This window comes from Eucalyptus grandis, chromosome 1, assembly GCF_016545825.1.
Source record: "Eucalyptus grandis isolate ANBG69807.140 chromosome 1, ASM1654582v1, whole genome shotgun sequence".
Lineage (NCBI taxonomy): Eukaryota > Viridiplantae > Streptophyta > Magnoliopsida > Myrtales > Myrtaceae > Eucalyptus > Eucalyptus grandis.
The window spans coordinates 51,448,822-51,468,693 of NC_052612.1; the positions used below are offsets into that span (position 1 = coordinate 51,448,822).

The 19,872-nt window shown below is 41.2% G+C and overlaps 2 protein-coding genes across 2 annotated transcripts; one reads left to right on the forward strand and one right to left on the reverse strand.

The window, feature by feature from the left end:
• The first annotated feature begins 2,966 nt into the window (after positions 1-2,966).
• On the forward strand, positions 2,967-11,673 carry LOC104443421 (guanine nucleotide exchange factor subunit RIC1). Its single transcript, XM_010056796.3, has 23 exons — positions 2,967-3,324; positions 3,433-3,540; positions 3,957-4,105; positions 4,348-4,429; positions 4,598-5,016; positions 5,203-5,635; positions 5,713-5,936; positions 6,410-6,605; positions 6,772-6,917; positions 7,024-7,198; positions 7,339-7,392; positions 7,637-7,816; positions 7,983-8,095; positions 8,527-8,709; positions 9,316-9,373; positions 9,635-9,694; positions 9,815-9,856; positions 9,934-10,064; positions 10,157-10,292; positions 10,372-10,449; positions 10,695-10,811; positions 10,986-11,048; positions 11,195-11,673. The coding sequence occupies exons 1-23, from the start codon at positions 3,178-3,180 to the stop codon at positions 11,282-11,284; spliced, it is 3,384 nt and encodes a 1,127-aa protein (XP_010055098.2). The 5' UTR covers positions 2,967-3,177; the 3' UTR covers positions 11,285-11,673.
• Positions 11,674-12,269: 596 nt separating this feature from the next.
• LOC104443418 (ferric reduction oxidase 2) lies at positions 12,270-17,139 on the reverse strand. The gene is made up of 8 exons (XM_018874863.2): positions 16,849-17,139; positions 16,607-16,709; positions 16,318-16,515; positions 15,587-15,821; positions 14,168-14,495; positions 13,819-14,062; positions 12,904-13,607; positions 12,270-12,659 (listed from the first exon to the last, which is right to left on the reverse strand). Exons 1-8 carry the CDS (start codon positions 17,069-17,071, stop codon positions 12,520-12,522), a joined length of 2,175 nt encoding a protein of 724 aa, XP_018730408.2. The 5' UTR covers positions 17,072-17,139; the 3' UTR covers positions 12,270-12,519.
• Positions 17,140-19,872: the final 2,733 nt, after the last annotated feature.

Consider the following 19,872-nt stretch of genomic DNA (forward strand, 5'->3'; position numbering starts at 1 on the left):
AAAAAAATAGATCCAAATCCAAGCATTCTCTTCAACAGCGAGAAATCCTGGAGAAAATTATTTAAAAATCTTAAAATTTATTGCATTTTGGTTAATTTAGTTTTAAATTTTTTAATTATGCCAATTAAGTCCTAAATTTTATCAAATTTTGTTAATGAAATTCATCTAGCCAATTTTGGAAAGATATAGCCGATGTGCATGCCGACCGTCATTTGTGGCATAGCTGGTGATGACACGTACGATTTTAATATTTTTTGAATTTTTTTAAATATTTTATTTCTTCCATTCTTCCTCTAATTGGTCTCTAGGCCTTGGCAATGGCCAACGGTCGCATAGAGTCGACTCGCCAGCCTTGGGCTTGAACTCGCTAGCAACGGTGGGGCTCGACTTCAACAAATTTGGTGAGGTCCCATCACATGACAAAAAAGTTTAGAATTATTTTGGTCATTTTCCTTGTAACAATACAGGGAGTAAGATTCCGAATGCTTTTTAATCTCGTGAGCATTCCATAGAAAAAACAAAGACCGTCTCATCTCCGATGGTAACGGACCGTCCCTTTCTCGATCTCGTTGAGAATAGGGCCCCATCACATGGCGAAAACGTTATCTCCGCCATGTCAATTGTCCGTGATGTGTCTCTCCTTACGCGCCCTCTTTCAGCACAAGCAACACCGCAGTGGGGGGCTTATCTGCTCAAAAGCTATGTAGCCATCTACACGTTTGACCCTAAATTTGGATGCCTTCGACAGGTTCTTTCGCCCCTTCGGTGGTGTCCATCGCCTCTCGAGTCCCCATCACGTGCCACTTTCTCTTCCTTTCCATTCCATTCGGGCCTTTGCTGTCTCAGATCTGATGTCGACTCGTCTCTGATCGGCACTTCCATTTTCTTCTCTTTGGCTCTTCGAAAGTGCCTGGTCAGTGGTCTCTCTCTCTCTCCTCTTTTCGCTGTGGCCCGAGCTGGACGTCCTTCGTCGAGGTGGAAATGAAGTGAATTCTCATGCACGATGGTGGTGCGTTGGGATCCTCCATTTGCGCCAGAATCGTACTGACCCTCGTTTGAAGTAGAGTGATGTTGAAGGTTTTCAAATATTTTTGTCGAATATTTTCCTTAAATGAGCACGCATTGCATCGTGCATTAACTCGTCCGCCAAAGATGGGATGCTAAAAAGAAGAACCCTTTTCGAGCTTTGCTATTTTCTTATTTAATATCTAATTTAGGGTGAGCAAAACGGATGAACTAAATTGATAATGTCTATTTTGGTTTCCAAGGGTGCCAATTTGATTCTCGATTCCTAAAAGTGGAATCGGTGTCCGGACGGTTTGATTCTTAATTCCAAAGAGAGAACTAAACTATCTAGACTGATTATTATTTATTTTTATTTTTTTAAATGTAAACTTAATGATCTAAAATCCCTCATGCACCCCTCCTCTTGCTCTCTTCTTTCGGTCTTTTCGAATTCGCCCACTATGCTCAAGCCTCCTCTTTAACTGGACTCACATTGGGGCACATTTGCCCAGATTATGCGTTCAATTAGAGTAAATTTATTGATTAGAATATAGTTCAGATACAAGTGATATAAACATAAGATACTTGTTTACAAGGGAAATCTATTTGAGTAACATAAGATTTTTGTTTTATACCATTTCAAAGTATTTATAGTGAAATGAGAATATGGTGGTTATATTTTGTACATGTTTTGTTTACTTTAGGCGTGAAATTTTGTTGAAGTGCTTAAAATGACCACCTAGGAAGCAAATTGCATAAGTCGTCTTGTCTGGTTTGGTCCTTGGTTTGGTACTTGGGTGGGATTAGATTAGACCGGGAACTAATTATCTCTAATTTGATCCGATATAAGAAAGTCCGAAAAATTATAGTATGTTATAATTATATGTATTTTCTCCCGAACCAATTCAATTTTTAAATATTTTTGCTCTCTCAAAGCATTTATAATTCTTTTTTGACATGTCACGTTTGTGCTCTTTTTTTTTTTTTTAGTAACATAATAAAAAATCAACAAAGCTATCATATTACTCCCGCGAAAGCTCTTGTGAATCATAGTAAAGTAGTAATCTGATGTACCTTGCGTAATATAAAGTCATTTCCCGAAATGACTACAATCACATTTAATTTACTTTTACCACGTTAAGCTCATTTTTCTATCCACTTGGGCTCGTGATTGTTTGTAAAGGAGATTCTCTCTAAGAATTTTAACTATCATATATTGTAATTAATCCTAATCTGGTCGAGAAATATATACATTCATGTGAATAAATGAAATATATACAGGCGACACTTTATTTGATTTAATTGGTATAATGAGATATGTATAAAATACCAAACAAAGTCACGAATAAAAAGGAAACATATTAGACTCGGTTGTTAATTGTGAGGGATTCTTTCCGGTTCGAAAGAAAGGTAAGAAAAGAAATACACATCCACAAACAGAAAGTACTATATCGTCATAATTTGTGGGTGCCTATCTATTTCTTTTATATACCATGATTCCTTTTTTGCGTAATCTCGTCAAAAGAGATCGATGCAATTAATGAGGCTATAATGAGAAAGGTGATAATGAATAAGTCGATTACAAGATGCTAATCATAGATTATAGATAAAGGAGTAATTACATCATCACATATATGATATATCCTTCAAATCCTTGCAAGGCGCGGGTTCACGGCCGGCTCATGTACTTCTTACTTGCCATGCTCGATCTCAAGTCGACCGTGGTCTAAATACACGGCGGGAGATTCGGGCCCACGGGCCGAGAAGGTTCATTTAGCGAACCTTTTGAGCCCAGCCCGATTGCTAAAATGCCTCTTACCCAAGCCCGCTCGAGTGAAGGGCGGGAGTCCAGGCCCGTCGGGCCTTCTCCGGTACCCGCTCGACCCGCCAATTTACGCGAAGTGGCATTTCTGAGCAGCACACCAGAAAACAGGAGGAATAAAAAAAAAAAGGAAAAAAAAAAGGTGAAAATGGTGGAATTTCGGTTCTTCTTCCTCCGCTGAGATCCACGTGAGAGATCGGAGTCCATCGCTCGTCCCCTGTTCGCGAGGAATTGAAAATGCTTCAGATCTCTGTTCCGTCGCCTTCGAACTGATCGCACGCTCGCTCGCTCTCCTCGCAGCGCCGTCGACCGCCGCAAATCGAGATTTCGGCCGGAATCGGACCGCCAAGATGTACATGTCGTACGGATGGCCGCAGGTGATCCCGCTGGAGCGAGGCCTGCGCCCCTCTTCTCACCGGATCGTCTACTTCAAGGTCAACAACCGCCTCCTCCTCGTCGTCTCGCCGTCTCACCTCGAGCTCTGGAGCTCTTCTCAGGTACGCGCACGAGCTCCGCAACTTCCCCCAAGCTCGCTTGCTCGCTCGCTCGCTCTCGCTCGCTCGCTCGCTCTCTCTTGATGTTGTTTTGGTTTTCGTGGTGATCAGCATAGAGTGAGATTGGGGAAGTACAAGAGGGATGCGGATTCGCTGCGGAGGGAGGGAGAGAATTCGCAGGCCGTGTGGAGTCCCGATGCCAAATTGATTGCCGTCATGGTGAGTCCTAGATGTAACGGATTGGTCGGTGGGAAATGGAAACGATCCAGTTGATTTATTAGTCGCGCAATTGCAATTGCATTGCTGTTCTTGATTCATATCTGGTCGACCTGTGTCGGTACAAGTTCATTTTTGGATGTACTCGTGTGCAAAAACTTAGCTTGAATACAATGCGTCCGGAAAGGATGGTGTTCAAAATGAGAGCTACGTGCCCTGCTGTAGATCTCTTCTTTGACTGTTTCCCCAGTTAGAAATCCTGTGTGTCACTTGGCTATTCTCAGTGTCAATTATGCCTATTATTAGTAAACGTGTGCATTCTTGCTCTGACTAGTAAGAGAAAATATCAGTTGCTTCTTGTATTATCCCCCCAAGGGCACTTTGTTGCTTTTTATGACACGGTTTCGTATCGTTTGCAGACGACTTCACTCTATCTTCACTTATTTAAGGTTCAATTTTCTGAGAAAAGAGTACAGATTGGAGGGAAGCAGCCTTCTGGTTTGTATTTTGCGACTATTTCTCTTCTCCTCAGCGAGCAGGTTCCTTTTGCAGACATGAATTTATCTGTGTAAGTGTTACACTAATGTAGTTGCGTAGACGCTGGAAATCTAAACTTGTGCCTTAGTGGGCTGTGGATATGCCAACGTCTTTATTATTCTCTAAACTCGGTTAAGTTGTACCAAAATCACATAACATCTTGTAAGTATATTGGTTTGCTTATTTAAAAGTCAATATTAAATGAACGAAGCAGTCTAGAAACCTAATGGGCATGTTGGATGAATGTTTGCTGAATTTATGTCTCTTCTCCAGGAGCAATATTATAAGTGATAACAGGCATATGCTGCTTGGACTCTCTGACGGATCCTTGTATGGCATTTCTTGGAAGGGAGAGGTATGCTTAATGAAGTATTAATTGGAGTCATCTTTTTTTACTAGCTATTTACTACCAGGATCAGAGTTTTCTGTGATACATTGATGCTCTGATCTGTTCCACCTGATGAGAGTTGTCTTTAGTTGTTTATGATTTATTTTTTCTCTTTACATCATAATGTCTGTGCAGTTTTCTGGGGCTATTGGACTTGATCATCCCATACGGAATGATAGTGATAAAGTTACTGACATACCACATCCTTTAAATAATGGAATTGCTGCCATAGCGAATCCGGGAGCTCCGATATCACAACAGAATTTTATAAAAAGGCCTGCAATTGTTCAGTTGGAGCTGTGCTTTCCAATGAGGCTGCTCTTTGTGTTATATTCTGATGGACAACTGATGTTATGTTCGGTGAGTAAGAAAGGATTAAAACAGGTTGAGTCTATTAGATCTGAAAAGCTTGTTGGATCTGGTGATGCTGTATGTACATCTGTAGCTTCAGAGCAACAAATCCTTGCGGTTGGGACCAGAAGGGCAGTTGTGGAGCTATATGACCTTGCTGACTCTGCATCACTAATTCGTACCGTGTCTCTGTTTGACTGGGGGTAAGAGTCATACCATGAACCATCTGTATGACATCTCGCAAGTTAATCAGTTTCTGTCTTTTATTTATGATGGTTGTCTTGATAAGGACATTCATTGCTTGAACATGGTGTAGTGTTGATTCCTAGGGTTAATATTTTCCTTTTGCAATTGGATTGACCGGGATAAGTTAATCCTTGTTCTTCCAGGTATTCTGTGGAAGACACTGGTCCTGTCACCTGTATTGCTTGGACCCCAGATAATTCTGCCTTTGCTGTTGGATGGAAGTATAGAGGACTGACTGTCTGGTCTGTTTCAGGGTGTCGATTGATGTCGACAATACGTCAGATTGGTTTAAGTTCTGTGTCTTCTCCTATGGTGAAGCCGAATCAGGATAGTCGGTGTGAACCATTGGTCAGTGGTGTCTCATTGATGCAGTGGGATGAATTCGGATATAAGCTATATGCTATTGAGGAGGGTTCCTCTGAGAGAGTTCTTGCCTTTTCATTTGGGAAATGTTGCCTAAATAGAGGTGTCTCTGGTATGACATACGTGCGCCAGGTGATTTACGGCGAGGATCGCTTGCTTGTTGTGCAGTCTGAAGACACGAATGAACTTAAAATGCTGCATCTTAATCTTCCAGTAAGTGGTAAATTCTGTAGTTCAGAGATATTATCCACATGCCAAGGACCTGCATGATATGGTCTGCTTCTTTCCAGGTTTCATATCTCTCCCAAAATTGGCCTGTTCAACATGTGGCAGCTAGCAAGGATGGAATGTACTTAGCAGTTGCTGGCCTTCATGGGTTAATTCTATATGATATACGACTGAAGAAGTGGCGGGTGTTTGGTGACATTTCTCAGGAACAAAAGATACAATGCAAAGGTTTGCTATGGCTGGGAAAGATTGTTGTTGTGTGCAACTATGACGATTCTTCTAACACGTGAGAGTTTTTTCAATTAAATCCTTAATAATTTTCCTAGTGTTGTCTTGTCATATTGAGAGCATTTTAAGTCAGATCTGTTAGATGGATCCAATTAAGTGTTGAGGCCTTATCTCATGGAAACATCACCTTTGTGCTTTGTTCTGTGTAGATCTTTCTACTTTTGTTTGGGTATCTCTCAGTTTTCATAGGTATTTTTGGGTAGGACTTTCTCCTCTCTCTTCCCTTCCTGGCTTTTTCTTTCTTATTTATTTATCATTTTTTTTTTGGGTTGGTGAGGGGGGTGTTGGGGGTTTGGGGCTGGGCAGAGGAGAAGGGGAGAGCAGCAGGCATTCAGATGCCGGTTATTTTTCTTTTGAGTTTGCTCGTGTTGTATAATCTTAATTTGTAGTTGACTCCTTAATTTTCACTTTATAAGGTTTGATATAAGGTACAAATTTTCTTCATTTTTTTTTTTTCTTGTCTATATACAGGTATGAGTTGCTTTTTTACCCAAGATATCACCTCGATCAGAGTTCTTTACTTTGTCGGAAGTCACTGCTTACCAAACCAATGGTTATGGATGTATATGAGAATTATATACTAGTCACTTATCGTCCATTTGACGTTCACATCTTCCATGTAAAATTATCTGGAGAATTGACGCCATCTAGTACCCCAGATTTGCAGGTAAAGACACGTCCTTCTCTTTCTGGTGGAACAGTTTCATTTGGTTGCTGATTATTAGTGTACTTTACATAGCTCTAAACTTAGAAGTTCAGAATTGCACTCTGAACAAGAGTGCTTGGCTGAAGCTCTATTCTTCATACATTTTAAGTGATAAAATGACAAACAGCTTTCTACAGTACGAGAACTCTCCATCATGACTGCAAAGAGCCATCCTGCAGCAATGCGTTTCATCCCTGACCAGCTTCCCAGAGAATGTGCATCGACCGATCATCTCTCTTCGTCTCCAGATGGTTTGGTTAGGGAACCTTCCAGGTAAATTGGGTTGGAATGTCAGTGAAATTATTCAAATTATTAGTCCCAAATAGAGGTAGAGGTCTTCTAATGCCACATCACCCTGAATAGTTCCATTAATTGCTAGATGTTTGATATTGAGAGCAAATGGAGAGCTTTCATTACTTGATTTGGATGATGGACGTGAAAGGGAGCTTACTGACTCTGTTGAGTTATTTTGGGTGACCTGTGGTCAATCCGAGGAGACAACTAATTTGATAGAAGAAGTATCCTGGTTGGATTACGGTCATCGAGGAATGCAGGTAATTGACTGTTGGGACTAAAGCCTAAAGCAACCTTATTGGTACCTATTCTCTTTCATCAGCTTGGGGTTGATAATCCTGTTGCTTGGCTGTCTCTGAATTTTTCTGATGAGGTCCTTGTTGGAAACGTACTATTACAGGTCTGGTATCCATCTCCAGGTGTAGAATCTTTTAAGCAGGAAGATTTCTTGCAGGTATTTGTGGTTAACTGTTGCACTTCATTCGTCACTGTGATATCATATTTCTTGTTAGGCATACATTGACTTTGAAGTTTGTGAAATTAAATAACAGCTCCCTGCTCTGTTCTCATGGTCAGTAATCATTTTATATTTTACATGCTATATTCAGCAGTCTTGGATCCGATAGTAAATCTTTTTATATAATACAGATTTCTGGTTGTTTTATTTAAATAGATTAAGTATTCTCTTCCTATTTCAGTTGGATCCAGAGCTCGAATTTGATCGAGAGGTTTACCCACTTGGGCTCCTACCAAATGTGGGCGTTGTGGTTGGTGTTTCTCAGCGGATGTCTTTTTCAGCTTGTACGGAATTCCCATGTTTTGAACCATCTCCTCAAGCGCAGACTATATTGCATTGTCTACTTCGCCACCTCCTTCAGGTAACACCTATATCAACAGATGGTCCTCTTATTTGCACTTGGTGTTTTATTGCTTGGTGGAGCTGGAGAATAGAATATCGATTGGAATCTAGTATAACTATATTAAGACAACAGTATGATTAAGAAGATTTTTCCCCTTATCGCATCTGTTATCTCTGACTTCCAGAGGAACAAAAGTCAGGAAGCTTTGAGGCTTGCAGAATTATCAGCAGAGAAGCCTCATTTTTCTCACTGTCTGGAGTGGCTTCTTTTTACCGTCTTTGATGCAGAAATTTCCAGGTAATTCTGTCATACTCAGATTTTAACCTTATTGAGAGTTATGTACCTGAGTGTTGTCTTATTTCTTGCCACTGTCTTTCTATTAATTATTACCATTTGAATTAGTACAACCTTTACCAGAAAGCTTGTGTTACCCTATATGTATCAGTTCTTTTGGACACACATAAATCTTTTCTCTGTACTTTCTGTTTTAACTATCTATCTGGGGATTTCTGCAAGTCGTTTTCAAGTTAAGAATTTACATTTGATTCCTTGGTAGTCTGTGTTGTTTGTTGATTGGCTAAAGCTTTTGCTTGGCAATTGGCTTTTCCCTCTTGCAGTTTCAGTTGTGAAAACTAATCATGAGCTCTCCTTTTGATGCATTTATATTTTACTAATATTTTTTTTGGCTTTTCATAGTCTCTAACCTCATAATAAATTGCAAATCACAGGCAAAACTTGAACAAGCACCGGAATAATGGCCTTAAAAGTGCTACCAGTTTCACTCTTCTGGAGAAGACCTGTGATTTGATCAGAAACTTTCCTGAGTATTTTGATGTGGTCGTCAGTGTTGCTAGAAAAACTGATGGTCGTCATTGGGCTGATCTGTTTTCTGCTGCTGGAAGATCAACAGAGTACTTTCCTGACCTATTGCTTTCATCTTAATGTACTGGAGTGCTGACATACTGTTAATCAAGGACCTGATAAGTGTAGCATACTGCTATCTTTTTTTTGGTAAAGAGCATACTGCTATCTTGACTTTTGAAATAATCTTTTTCCTGGTCAGCTAGCTTTAATGCACATCATGAAGTAGATCTTTCACGTAGTGTAAATGAAATGTCGACAAGAATAAAATCTGAGTGCATGTCTGTTCTGATCATGCCATTTATGATGATTGTATGTGTTTATCCAGCAGCAGTAAAAGTACCTGTAATTTGACTCCATTGCTGAGGAGTTTAATCTTTAGCAGACGGAAGAAAAAACTATATTTATGTTTTCAACAAGTGCTTAATTGTTTCTTGCTGCTACTTGTTGAAGTATATTCATGCACATTATTCAAGAATTAGTAAGTTGTAAATAAAGAAATTTGGATTTTGCTGGTGTGTCTCATGCTCTATAAATAGCCATCTTTGGTACTTTTTTTATTAAGTTATTGATTAAAGATCTGCCTTTGAGCATTTTGTCACTCCTTCTCTCTTGAAGAACCTAGAATATTTACACTACTCATTAACTATTTGAAGGTTGTTTGAGGAATGTTTCCAAAGAAGATGGTACAGGACAGCAGCTTGCTACATACTGGTATGCCTCTTTGATCTTCATTTATCAATACTATGCTTGTGGATAATGTTTCTCCTCATGCTTCTTTACTAGAAAAATATTCAAAAGGACGGATCCCTTTTTTTGTTTTATGTGAAAGATCTCCTTTCCTTCCTATTTGCCTGTAGACTATGATGAGGCAGTATTAATCACACAGAGAAAGGCATTGTGTCTTAAGATTCTTAATTTGTCCGTCCTGCTGGGACCTCAAATTTTGTCAACTCCTTCAATCTTTGTGCACAGGTTATAGCAAAGCTCGAAGGTCCTGCTGTCAGTCAGTATAGTGCCTTGCGTTTATTGCAGGTAGATGACTAGTTGTTGTCTACAAGTTTCTTGTCTCGGTGGATTTTCTTTTTGCCCCTTTCTTTCCATAAATTTCTCCAAAAGATGCAGCCCCTCACTTCACTTTTCTAACTTATGCAGGCAACACTTGATGAATCTTTGTATGAACTTGCGGGAGAGCTGGTACGGATTGTGCATTTGCCTTTTCTATTTGGAGAGAGAATTCTTGCTCATTCTTAAATTTTCACTTTGGTTTGTAGGTGAGGTTCTTGCTGAGATCTGGAAGGGAGTACGAACAGGCATCTTCTGATTCAGACAGATTATCACCTCGATTCTTAGGGTATTTTTTATTTCGTTCTAATTACAAGAGGCAGTCCACAGACTACAGAAGGTCATTTATCTGTTTCGCTGACTCTACATTATCCTTTGATATTACTGCTTTGCCCATCGGAATGATCCTGATGAATTTTTGCTTTTGTTTAGCCCTTCGTTCAAGGAGCAAAGCGCTCATGTCACTTCAGTCAAGAATATTCTAGAAAACCATGCTAGTTATTTGATGTCGGGGAAGGAACTTTCGAAACTTGTTGCCTTTGTGAAAGGCACACAGTTTGATTTGGTGGTGAGAAAAACCCACGAGTTTTATGTTTTCATGAATCTTTTGACAATTGGTTGATTGGTGTGCCTGCAATACATGTCAGGAGTATCTCCAACGAGAGAAAAATGGCTCTGCTCGCTTGGAGAGTTTTGCCTCAGGGCTTGAACTAATTGGTCAAAAGGTCTCTCTCTCTCTCTCTCTCTCTCTCTCTTTCTCTCTCTGCGCACCTGCCTCATTTCCTGCATGAGATTGGAGGAAATATCCATGTTAATGAGTTGTTGTCATGTCCCTGACGCCCCACGTCCATATTTTAACTACTGTAAATATTGTAGGAGGAGCCCAAGTCTTCTTCAATTTTTTCCTCTTTATCAATTATTTGAATCTGATGACATTCTTCAACTGATTGAGGAAATTCACTATATTCAGCTTCAGATGAGTACACTGCAAAGCAGGTTGGATGCAGAGTTTCTGTTGGCTCATATGTGCTCCGTCAAGTTCAAGGAGTGGATAGTTGTTCTTGCTACTCTCTTAAGGCGGTCTGAGGTATAGTTAAATACAACGGGAATAACAACATTGTCACTATATTTTTTTATATTTTATCTTGCTTCTCTATAGATGGAAACTGTTGTAATTTGAGAAGGTTATCTGATATGGTTGAGTTTCTAGTACCTAGTCAAGATGGCTAACTGACATATTTGCTTGTGGAAATCTTTGAAGGTTCTGTTTGATCTTTTTCGGCATGACTTGCGCTTGTGGAGGGCTTACAGCGTCACTCTACAGGTAGGCTTTCTTCATAATTATCTAATTACATGACTTCTGCATTTGTGAGCATGATGTCATTTTGAGGCATAAATCGTACACCTTGATTTCATGACTTTCTGGGAAGCGATATGAGTTATTGAGTTCATGTGTTGATTGGTCTCCAGTCATACCCTGCATTCTTTGAGTACCATGATCTTGTGGAGGCCTTGGAAGAGAAACTCGCAGCATATGCCAATTCTGAAGAGGAATACTGATGATTGTATAACTTTGAGCGCGGTTTGGCTGACATGGATGGAATTTTTTCAACTGGGTCATTCCTCTATCGGGCACTTCACCAAGCATTCATCCCAACTAATGTGAAGGGCAAAGTCAATGCCAAAGGACGGGTGGTGGAGGAAGTTTGTACCATAACAAGAGGATTAGTCTTATAGGATGTGTGTGTTGATAAGGAGCCTACAATTTTGTTGAGGGCAGCTCTTGAAATAATCTTTTTAGTCTTTTCTAGGTATTCTTGTTACTATTCATCTTATAGATAATCTGGTAAATGTGCATATAATATGATCCCAAGTCTCGTGCCAACGCAGAATGTTACTGTCAATTTCTTATTTTTTTAACCTATGCAATTTCGTAGATGGTTTTCTTTTTTCTTTGCCTTTCTCTGGGGGGCCAGTCTTTGAGAAGGTAGATTGGGTCAATCGTCTCTACCTGAGCTGCATCGCTCACTGGATTTGGAAAAAACCAAATGAAGCCCCTTAACACGGATTGCTGAAAAGCGACTATGGATAGCTTTTGAATTTCTCGGGACATAAATGTCATTGTTGGAAATTCCATGGGATTCGACTGCTTTCGTATAGGAACTTCTGACGGTGTGCGGGTTGCACTTTACAATGTAACTAGAAGCACATAACATGGGATCATGGATGGTTAGTCCTCGTGCTCGACTAGTTTGTTCCTTCTAGCACATTGTGATTTTGAAGTGGAAGGCTAGCTTGTTTGTGGTTACTAAGAATCTAAATTCATTAATTTTCGAAGATAAGCCACGTTAAGCACGTCCAGAAAAACTGATCCTCACTGCCGAAGTGGGGAAAAGGATAAACAGAAAATTTGCTTCCGGTCATGCATGGTTGTTGTCAGCCAGTGAACGAGGATAGCTTGAACCATTGATATTGCTAATGTCAATGTGAGATCGTGAGTAAAGAAAGTCTACGTGCAAAAACGATGTCTTTGAGGAAACGAAAGTGAAAGAGAAACCGACGCACATATTTGTATTGAGATTTAGAAGAAACACACCAGCTAATCTGCCTTTTTTTCCCCTACTCCCCTCTTTGCTGGCCCTCTTTTTATTTCCAGTCTTGTCTTCCCAGTGAAAGGGGAAAGCCACATCATCACAACACACAACATATATAACAAGCGAGGCCCATTCTGCAAGTTTGCATTGCCGGAAAATCACAATATATACTTCTTCCATGGGGAGACGGTTTGACTTGGATCACCAGCTAAAGCTGATGGACTCGAAGTGCAGGTTTTCAGCCAACCCAGATGAACAGATGGCCGCGACATCATGCCTCATTTTCTTCGGACCGCAAACCAGGACTCCAACACTTGACTCCATGCACTCAAATAACATTTCTGCAAAAATGTCACAGATGGTTCTCAAAAGTCAGTGCTGATATGCGAGGCCCAAGCATTAATCGAAGTCAGCAGACTAGGAGGGAGTTTTTTGTGGGTGGTAGTCCCGTATACTATTGGATAAGAGCTAGAGAATCAACAAAAAAGAGAATTCTAGCCAAATGGGTATATGAATAGATCACCATTAACTTGAAGCGACTTGGAATTGCTTATATTTTTATATGAGGCTTGATCCAATACTTACTCTTTAGATCAGGCCTTTCGCCAAAGTGCAGATTGGTGGCTTGGACAAGGGACTGATGTGGGAGGCTCTCCAATTCCCTTTCGGCGTTGTAGAACCCCGAATCAGGCGAATGCTCCCCAGCCGACCTGTTCAAGTGCTTGATCTGCTTCGCTTCCTTGGCATTTGTCCTCTTGTTCCAAACAAAAGCTGTGCTAGCCACAATGACGATGCATATGCACATGATCAATATGTTCAGGATTGCCCTAACAGCGGTAGGGTACTCGTTGATATCGTGATCTATCGGGTAAATATAGTAGCGGGTAATGATCCCTATCAATATGAGGAACATGACGAAAGAGACCGAAATGATGGCACCAAGCCACAGCCAACTGTTGGGGCCTAAGATGGCAGACAACGGTTCGTCGAGCGAACTGGGTTTGAACCAAACAGCTCGGGCTTGTTTCGAGGATTGGGTAGTGGCTGCTTTTTCTCTAGTCACGTAGGCCTCAATCTGAAGCTGAATGTTGGATAAGTCGGATGGGGTGCCTGAGATGGGCAGGACGAGGTCAAGCATGGTAAGTTCAGAGGAGTTCTTGAAGGCACAAATGAGGGTCAATTTAGGAGTCATTGACTTGAATGCGGTGCTCATGAAGATGAATTCTCTGATGATGGAGATGAATGGAGTGATTCCACTGCCCCCGCTCACCATTACCAGCTTCTCATACCTGAAGTAGAAAAATCGCACTCCAGATTTATTAAAAAGTATTAGACAAATTTATTCTATTGCTGACGGCAACACATCTGATGGTCTTAAATTTTGGAAAAGGAAAGGTAAACACAAGGAGGCACTCATTTCATGGTATGTTCTAACTTAGGAGTGGACTGAAACAAACGGTATATCCAGACCTATACGATGTAACGAGCAGAACATGTTACCTGAGGAAATGAGTCGAGGCGGGTCCATAAGGTCCTTCGATGGAGACCTCGAGGCGATCGGGAGGAGACGGAGAAGAAAGGATTTGGTAGAGCTTCTTAGACCAAGCCCCTTCGTTCTTGATGATGACGCTGAGCTTATCCTTTTCCAAGTTGCTGTTCGAGGAAATGGTGAATGGATGCCATTGCAGCTTGGACAGGCTCGGCACGTTCAGGAACATGATGCTCGTCGGAGTATACTCTAGACCTGCTCAAACTCACAAAACACGGAAGAAGTATAAGAGAAACGAGGAACCCGAATCCGAAAAACCAAGAACTCGAACGACACAATAGGATGTCATCGTTTCTTCACCTGGGGTCTTGGAGAAGTTGAGCTCGACGGTGTCGCAGGGCAGGACGCGAGCGGAGACGAGGCGGGCGCGGCGACGGGACTGCAGGAGGCGGAGGAAGCGGTCGACCATGAAGAGGTAGAAGCCCGGGAGCATGATGCAGGAGTAGGAGATGCCGACGTGGAGGACGAAGAAGAGCATGAAGAGGATGTAGAGATAGTGGGTGTAGAAGAAGACCTCGAACATCTTCCTCCGCACGCGGGGGAAGGTGGTCGCCCACATCCCCAGCCCGGCGAGCAGCGCTATTTCCCCCGCCAAGTTCGATACACCCGTCTTCTGCCACCTCACCATCTGCACACATACGACGCCCGCGTATCTTTACACTCCCAATCATTCCGTACGCAGCGTAACTTAGCAAGATGAAATTATCATTTCCTCCTGCCTGTTTCTAGCATGGTCTGAAATTATTTCTAGGGTTTCTTGCCGTGAGAAAATCAATTAATTTCAACTTTAATAAACTCAGAAGAAGTTCCTAATCAAAGAAAGTGGAGGGAAAATGAAGGGGCTAAGGACCCAAAGGTGATTTGTGTGATTTGAACTTTTAAATTACTTAATGCGATCTCTAAACTTAAACTTAATATTTAAGATGAACCTTGAACTTTCTATATTTGTTCAATATAAATCTTAGACTGTATGAATATGTTCAATGTAGTCATATATTCAAGGTTTAGAGACTATTTGTATCGTTTTTCCAAAAAAGAAAAAGAAAAATGGAAAGCAGTAGAAATTCTAGAGGGAGACCATGTGAGGCCGTGGCAGAGGGTCGATCAGCTGGGCCCGGCCCAAATTCTAGTGGGGCCCAAAAAGGCGATTCCTTTTGCACGTTTAAAATATTCTACGGCCCAGTCCAACCTCCAAAAGTCAGGGCACTTTTTCATTGCGGGAATAAAATATTAAAGACCGTACACTTGGCACGATGCGCACTACTACGTGGACCCTACTCCCCATTTTCCCCTTAAATGTATGTAGGCCCCCCCCGCGTTACCGGTCAAACTCGCCTGACGATCCTGACCGTCAAACACGGCGGTGGGCCCGATCTGGTGCCATACGATCCAAAAGCACCGTCTCGGTGCCACCCCAGCAGTGACGTCGATAAAGTAAATAATAAATAATATTGCCAAAGAGCGAGAAAAAGTTTCCGGAACGACCGTACTGACGTCAAACGCGGACCACTCCTGCGTAAATGCAAGCCTCATGCTCGGCGAAATCTCAGCATTTACGTGGAGCTACCGCTCTTTTGTTCAAAAGGGGTTAATATCTTTTGCCCTGAAGATCGTATCTTAACCCTTGAATTCGCGTGGGGTTATGTTCAGATCCTGTTTCGATATCATACCCAAAAAGGTAAATGAATCGACTTAAACAAGGGATGTTCTGATTTTTACCTCAAAGATTCTGTCAGTGACAATCCAGTAGATGATGTAAGTGAGGCCGTGCGCGGTGAAGATGACCATGACGATGTGACCGAGCCATATATGGTACTTGATGCTGGCTTCCGAGGTGAGGCCGAAGAGCGGCAGCACCGACGATAATCGGGTCACCGGGAAGAACAGGAAGGCGAGCACTATGTTCCCCACGAGCCCCAGCCTCAAGCCCGAGTCCTCCAGTTTCGCTTCCCACCTGCCATTACGCTTGGAATTTTATGCTCATGTTCTCATGATTATGGGTTTCTCGCATATAATGATCCAGTAGATTGCTTGGAATAAAAAAAATATTGGCGAACAAAATGGTTTAGAAAATAGATATATGTTTCATATTTAGATGACTCTAAAACCTGGCGTTACGTTAACTTATGTCACCTTTTTGGGCCTTTAGACACGTACAGCCATGAAAATTCTCTGGAGTAATACGAGGTAAGATTAAGAAAAACAATCCTAAGCGAAGTCTGTCAAATTAGTCAAATGTATAAAGACTATAACTCCTTAAAATTGTCTCAAGAATGGACAGAAGAACACATGATTTCAAGCCTGTAATTTTTCGTTTCCATTGAAAATTAAAACAGGAGAACGAAACCCTTTTGCCTCAGAAGAACTTTTCCATGGAGAGAGAAAGGAAGGGGGGAGGAAGAGATTAGAGTGAAAAGCCACTATGGCGCAAGAGAAAAAGGGTTCCTTACACTTTGTCCCCATGCATCGGTCCCTGTCGGTCGATGTTGAGGAAGCTATTGCGAAGGTACGTCGCGAAGGACCAGATCAGGAGCGCTACGAACATCACGAGGAAGGCCAGTTCAGTCCAGGAAACGATCCCCAGCGGTCCACTCACCAGCACCGGTCTCTTCCACGTTGCCAATACCTTGCTCCTTTCGATGCCATTTCTGTTTTGCCATCATTAAGGTTAATTCAAGCATAGCTACAGAAGCCGATAAACTGACAGACGAATCAAACAGCCGTGGAATAGATCAATACTTTCCCACTCGAGGCTCGCTCGATTTGTTTCCAAGATGGAGGTACACACAACCCAAGGAAGCGATGAACAGGACCGGGAATGTGAACATCAGCATCGTGTAACCTGTTTTTTTTTTTTTTTTAATTCGCACAGTAAGACACGAAAGAACTCGTCGATTTAGTGGAAATTAAGAGCATGAAGGACGGAAAAAAAGGAGAAAAAGGAAGAAGGTAGGGGGAGTGCAAGAGCCCAGATTCGATGCCTTGACTGCCGAAGAAGGTGGAGGTGCCGGATTTGGCCCTGATGCTGACCGACCAGTGCTTGCGGTACGTGTTGGTGGGCAACATAATCAATATCAGAACAGTCCCAAGAAACACCACCATGAACAAGACCCATATCGCCTCTCTGACGATTCTCTTAACTCCACCAGACGAAGGAGGTGATGATGAAGGTGGTGGAGATCTTCTCATGGTGCCAGAGTCCATCTTTCCCCCTCAATCTCTCGGTGACGTGAGAGAGAGAGAGAGAGAGAGAGAGAGAGAGAGAGAGAGAGAGAGAGAGAGAGAGAGAGAGAGAGAGAGGAGTAGTGTATGAGGAATGTGGGGAGTGGAGTGAAACCGAATCTTTGTGCTTCTCTATATATACTACACATAGGAGGGACTTAATGGACATACCAGTTGTAATTGATAATCGCATTTCATAAGGGCAAGCATAATCCTCGCCCTAGATTTACTTCCCTTTGTATCACGAATACTAAACTTTATATTTTATTGTCAAATATATCCTCATGATCTTATTTAGATATCATGATTATACAATGTATTCAAAATGTGATTCGGTGCCTTCTATGTGGTCGGATATGCATCTAGATTCATGATTTGGTATATTAGGTTGCGTTTCTCCAGATTCAGTTTGATGCCTATAAATAGGCCATAGTCGAGCTATGGCATCAAAATGAAGCAATTCGGCCCTTCCATCAATAAATGTCGTCTTCCAGGTATTTTGTCCATATTTGGTGTAACACTTACATTCACAAACAAGTATTGGCATCGTTTAGAATTTGCACGATCGGAATACATTGCACCAAGAATTATGAAATATTCTATCATCATCCTTTGAACAATATGAAGAGCTCCTTTAAATGTTAGGGTGAGATTATATGGAAAGAAGATGCAATTTAATTGATTTTCTTTATGGGTAAGCTGCAAATTTGATGTGGGGGAGATAATTAGAAGAATTGGGGAATGTTGCAACTTGTCAACTTTGAGGAGTCAACTTCGTTGATGACTTGGGCCAGTGGCATGGATCATGCGACCACCTATTATCTATTATCTTCCTGCTTTCTCACACCATCACTCTCGCCTCATTCTCGATGAAGACCCCGCGGGACTTCGAATTTAATTTCTATTACGTGCTCGAGAAGTGCAACTTGCTTTGGCATGCGGCCAACGATAATGCCTCGTTCGTACGGTGCATTCGCCATGAACATTGCCTTTTTCCGCCGTAATCGAGGTTATTGAGGGGAAGATAAATCGTATGTTTGACTCACATTAGATTTAATTTTTGATTATGCGTACGCATACGGTCCTTTGTCACGTTGCTGTAGAGTGTAATACGGCAATTAAGCATGGGATTTGAGGTATAATGCATGTACGGCTCGTGTTCGGGCAAGAGATGTGTGTACGGGTGGGTGCTCGATGCGTGGCAACACGTGCTGGCAGCTGACATGTATGCGACACGTGGACCATGACCGTTCCCTCCCCTCATTTAATTCGATGCCAGCTCATCTCATAATTCCTTGTTGCAATTCCAATTTTATCGTAAACTTTTTCACTTTATTCCATAAAAAGCCTTCAAATTTAAGTTCAGTTTCAATTCTACCGCAAAGTTTTCTCTCATAAAAAACTAACCATTTTTATATAAGGCCCAAATCTGTCCGCATTAACCATTTTTCCAAAAATTTCTCTTGACAATTGAAAAATGAAAAGCTCTTAAGTGCAAGCTATTCGAGCATATTCAGCGAGATCTCTTTGACCGTGAAAGATGGAAGACTCCTGAACACGAGAGATTGAAGACCGAGTGCAAAATCGAAGATTCTCGAGCGAGATGGAAGGAAGACTCTCTTAAGAATAAGGCAATTAAAGAAAGCTAACCCTGATTACTACCCTGATTACTACCAAATTTCATATCAAAAAAGACATTGATTGGACTAATGTGGAAACTTGTCTCCAAAGAAACCTTCTTTTCTTTTGGGTCTGAAATAAGAGGGAAACATTAAAGTAATGACGTGGAAATGTTAAATCATTAAAGGATGATTTTGAAGGGTTAGCGGGGCAAATATAAGACTTAGGTAAAATTGATGATTTTTTTTAAACAAACAAAGTTTAAGAGAGAATTGAGACTAGACCTAAAACTAATATTTTTTTTATGAGATAAAATAGAATTAACTACAGTTCAAGTTGGAATATTAATTTTTTTTAAGGGTATTTAGGCCGTTGATCTTGTGATTCCGAAAATGGTGGGAGTGAGCAGAAATCTAACACTGTCCTTGGGATTCGGATTTTGGATTCATTGGTTAGGACAGGACGGGTCGGTTCAATCCCACATAAGCGATGAGGTCATGCTTACGAGATTTTGAGGAGGAAGTTCAATGACTGGGGGTGAATCAACGACATATTAAGGCTGCACATGTTGATTGGAAATATGTGGTGTGAACTTGATGAATATGTTGAAACTGACAATACAAGTCGCATTTTGGAAGTTTGTGATTTCAAGGACCATACAAGATTCTGATTCGGTCGGATTTTCTTAAAAGACGTTGTTCAGCAAATGCAATCTCGTCTTCACATGACAATTAACTTCCGAGTTACTTAGATTATGCTAGTTTTTGTTTGGATTCAGCACGATTATCTTATTTATCATATGAATTTGTTAGGCTGAGGCAATAATCTTGCCGTGATTACACCACAGTTTGATTTCTTTCTTTCTTTTTTCTTGAACTGTAACTTTGCTATTTTCTAGTGTTACAAAATGTAATAATTTGCATGATTCAACACATATAATAGAGCGGCAGCACCCTGGAATGACGTGAGGGGCCTCTAGAAAGGTAAATTGCAACTAGGTTCTCGTCAAATGTTTTACAAAAATCACTACGCCTCTCCCAACAAATGCGGATATAAACGTGATCGCTTGGGTCATTGCCGATTTCGTTGTTATGTTTTTCCGTCTTCTCTCTTGAATTTTCTTACATTGGGTATACGGGTGAAGGGGCACCAAGAAAGGAGTG